Below are 4,218 nucleotides of genomic sequence, written 5' to 3'. Positions count from 1 at the left end.
AAAATACTATACTATGACTTGTTTATGACATTTTTCAACAAATGCATCATAAGACTTGTTCATTAATTTTTTCGATATACTTTGCTGTTACTTTTTTATGGCTTTGTTTGACCTACTATACTTTGACTTATTTAAGAGTTTTTTTCATCATACCATTCTATGACTTTTTTTGACATATTATCCTAGGACTTGTTTATGACATTTTTTGACATACTATACTATTACTTTATCGACAAACTCTAAACAATCTATAATGGGACTTTTTTCGACATACTAAATTATGACTTTTTATGGCTTTCTTAAACTATATAATAATGTTTTTTGATAACTATACTATGCCTTTTCATGATTTTTTTCAACAAACCCTGAATGTGACCAAAATAATAAGAAAAGGCTGCAGAAACACTTTAACAATTTATTTACAGGAAAAAGATCAACAGAGATAAACCATGACTGTTTTACCACTTTCACAGCATACAATACTATGACTTTTTACTGACACACCATACTATGATTTTTTTAATGACACACAATACTATGACTTTCCATAAAATGTTTTGATCAGAACAAGGGTGGTATGTCACAAACAACTTCCTTTTTTAAGTACTAATTAACTTGTTAGTACTGTATGTAGACCCTTTGTCCTTAAGTTTGGTTCCTGATTGCATACAAACAATTGATAAATCCCTGAAAGAAAACTGGAGACTAAATAATGGGATAGCTAAGAATAACATCTGCAATATGACAGCCAGATGTCAATGCAAGAGACAGTAATCTCATTTTCCTTCTTCTTTCATGGGAGCTAAATCGCTGCAGCAGCGATACATTAAGTGATTAATGGATGTATTCTAGATTCATTATATAAAGAAATTGAAAAATATGGAAATATTACAATGAAAAATACAGTTAATGTATTTTAAATAAAAGAGAAACACTATGAATAAGGTTTGCTTAAAGGCAACATAATGTAAACCTAAATGTGAACACTGAAACAATTACACATGCACGTATAGATCAAATAAGAGGGAATGCTGAAATATGTAAATACAATAAATAATAAGACATCTTAGAGGATCTGTACAGAAGAGAGGCCAACCTTTATTTAACATGGGTAGATTTTCAGGACCCTGATCCCACTCCCTAAGTAACACCCGTTCACACCCGGAAGCTTCCCAGTAGAACCACAGTTTGAGCTGCTGGCCACTGGAGCAGTTGGGGTTGAGGGTCTTGCTCGATGGCACCTCAGTCTGTGTTGAATGGAGCTGGGGTCAGTGTCTGGGGTCCTCCTGGTCCAATCAGGAGGCAGCATGAAACAGAAAGAGGAATTAGTTACCAGGATAAAGAGTGTAACGCCGTTGTGATATCTAACATAAGTCTCCTATTCTGACACCTCCACCCTGTCCACTCCAGCTCTACTTGTAAATAAGTGTGATTGGTTAACTAAATAAGGGGCTACTCAAACCTCATATTTATATAAAGTCACTACTGTTTCTGTGGTGTATTCATGCTGTCATTTTCATTTCTATCCAGTAGTACCAGTACGTTGATCCATTGAGAGTCCGAGTAGATGTACAGAGCTTTTCTGTCCGTCCGCAGCACCATCACGTTCTCCCCCCGCAGCCTCCTCATCTGTTTCTCTCCGTCAGCAACAAAAATCTGGAGAAATAAACATATGACAACATGTTTAAGGGGTCAGCCAGCATTGGAGAGAGCGTGCGCGCGTCCGTCCCTAGGTCTTATTCTGTTCTTGTTTACCTACTTAGGCAAAATGATGAACTTAAAACTGCATAAAATACATATTGTTTATAACTACATAAACACACACAGCGTAAAGATTACCCAATAAGAAGTGTAAAATTAGAGGTAAAAGAACGTGTGTGTGTGTGTGTGTGTGACACTGACCGTCTGGACTCTGTCCAACAATGGTTTTGGGGCTTGAACCTGTGAACAGTTGCATTTGGCTGAAGGGCCTCGGTTTCCTGTGTCTCCCTGCAGGCCTGGTAGGACGTACACTACAGCACAAGGTACCATTACCCATAGATATGAAACAAAATGTCATTAACACCCTCAGTACGACATCATATTCATGCTATATTATGACATTGATGAAGGTCAAAATTTATTCCCGTTGCCCAGCTCTGATCTGCGTTTATTAGCAATGCTTATATCCATTTACTACTCTCTAATATTGATAGTAATTTAATAATGATTGAAGAGATAGTTCTGATCGTTTGTAGTGTGGTTGTATGAGCTACTTTTCCATAGTCAGTGTGTTAGCTACAGCAGATGGCGTCCGGCACGCCCCCAGTTTGGAGAAGCAGACTGGAGTTCTGACACAGAAGCTAAACCATGTTCTGCTGTGTTCAAGGGCAGCAGCTAAACGCACTTAAGACACCTAAAATAATCAATATCAGTTTTCAAATGTACGCTATATTTAGAATATGTTCACCACATTACCTTGCTGTCAGACAGCCCTTTACGACGGGGAACTATCTCTGCTCTCGGCAAAGCTACCAGACTCCTTCTGACAAAACCGTAATTTTACAAGTGCTGGTCTACACCGCCTCCATCTTTATGACTTTTAAATTACAAACTAGCTGATTTAAGGTATAGTAGTAAGTGATGTAAGTCAGGGTGCAACGTTTGAACTGATCAAGGCAGCGGTAGAGCAGTAAATCCCATGTTCTGGAGGTAAATGAATGTTTTTTGTGAGAAAAAGAGATAATGACGTCAGAGCCCAGTTGGAAAGGGCTAAAAATAATTTAAATATACCGTACACTTATATTTATTTTTTTTAAGTGGAGAAAAGCGTGATCTGGTTTATTAGTATTTCTTTAAACCAATCACAATTGTCTTGGGCGGAGCTAAGCACAGGATGGAGTCACGGTGCCGCTGCAAAACAGCCTCGGGAAGGGACTTGTTTTGGTGGAACTTGTGTACATTCAAAAGTCGTTTCTGTCATGCAACAGAAAACTCTGATTGGATAGATAGTCTAGCTAGCTGTCCGGCTTTACCCTGCCGAGATCTGAGGAGCAATTAACCATAGTCCTGATAAATCCACTGGAGTTTAGAATGCCCACACAAAGGAACCCCTAGGCAACGGATCTCCTGCTTAAAGAGTGAAATCCGGGGGGAATTTCCATCAGCCATTGAGCAATCCCGGAAGTGGAACGTCGAGGATATAGACTAGTTAATCTGTAACCTGCTGTCACGCACCTTGTCCAGGTAGACCAGGCTCTCCAGTCAGACCAGACAGTCCTGCAGGACCAGGATGACCGGGCTTTCCTGGTATTCCACGAGATCCCTTCAACGCCTGCGCACAGTGATTTATTTTATTTATTGAATCGTAGATTGATCAAACAATTATCTGGTTATCAAGCAGACACGTAAACCAGTTAACAAAAGTAAACAACGCGTCCTTTATGTAAACATTTTAACCACCGGGAAATCGGCATCGCCATGTCACTTTTTCTATGCTTCATCGTTCCCAACTCTTGATGACGCAAAAACAGCCCACTACTTTAGAAAAAATAAACCCTCTGCTCCGACATCCCATTGTTAAGACCATAGCTAGGCTTTTGTGGATCACCTCCCATTAACTAAAATCTGAATCAACAATAACAAGCTAAATTACTTTTCTCTAGCTTATTAACACATTTAAATGTTTATCTAGCTTAATCCACCCAATCTCTGCACCGGTTTGCATTCAGTTTAGTGTCCCAAATTCCCTGAAATGTACAGGTCCTTTCCCCTGACCAATCGGCTATCCTAATCTTAACCACTTGAGGTCAAATGCCTAACCCCAACCAATCGGCTACCCTAACTTATATAAAAACCTATAAAAAAAACTATATGGTCGGAGCAGATGGATGTTGGAGCAGAGGGTTTATTTTTTCAAAACAAAGGGATGTTGGACTAGTGAGCTGTAGGACCAGGGGGAATTTTTCGGTTAATTGAGAGGTCGGAACAATGGAGCGTCGGAGAAATGGGTAGTCCCCAAAATTGGCTTACATCACTTTTCAAGTCTTGAAATAATAATCAAAATCAAACTGCCGTAATACTGATGACAGACTAGCAGGGTGATTGGGATTTGATTCATGTGAGTTTCCTGCTAGAAACAGTTGATTCATGTCAGCCTTCTACACTCACCGGCCACTTTATTAGGTACCCCATGCTAGTAACTGGTTGGACCCCCTTTTGCCTTCAGAACTGCCTCAA

The 4,218-nt window shown here is 39.4% G+C and overlaps 1 protein-coding gene and 1 long non-coding RNA gene across 2 annotated transcripts in view; one reads left to right on the top strand and one right to left on the bottom strand.

Moving 5' to 3' along the window:
* Positions 1-1,066: 1,066 nt before the first annotated feature.
* LOC117952811 (collagen alpha-3(IX) chain-like) overlaps positions 1,067-4,218 on the bottom strand; it is a 10,006-nt gene continuing 6,854 nt past the window's right edge. The window contains exons 12-15 of the mRNA XM_034885368.1: positions 3,217-3,313; positions 1,903-2,012; positions 1,537-1,656; positions 1,067-1,286 (exon numbers count right to left, since the gene is read on the bottom strand). Of these exons, the coding sequence (XP_034741259.1) occupies positions 1,269-1,286; positions 1,537-1,656; positions 1,903-2,012; positions 3,217-3,313 (345 nt within the window). The 3' untranslated portion in view covers positions 1,067-1,268. The remainder of the gene's footprint in view (positions 1,287-1,536; positions 1,657-1,902; positions 2,013-3,216; positions 3,314-4,218) is intronic.
* The window catches only part of LOC117952812, a 5,329-nt gene continuing 4,629 nt past the window's right edge, over positions 3,519-4,218 (top strand). The window contains exon 1 of the long non-coding RNA XR_004658512.1: positions 3,519-3,663. This is a non-coding gene — a long non-coding RNA (uncharacterized LOC117952812). The remainder of the gene's footprint in view (positions 3,664-4,218) is intronic.

Source organism: Etheostoma cragini, chromosome 11 (assembly GCF_013103735.1).
Source record: "Etheostoma cragini isolate CJK2018 chromosome 11, CSU_Ecrag_1.0, whole genome shotgun sequence".
Classification (NCBI taxonomy): Eukaryota; Metazoa; Chordata; class Actinopteri; order Perciformes; family Percidae; genus Etheostoma; species Etheostoma cragini.
The sequence above is the reverse complement of the archived record's forward strand: the minus strand, read 5'-3'. Positions and strand labels throughout refer to the sequence as shown.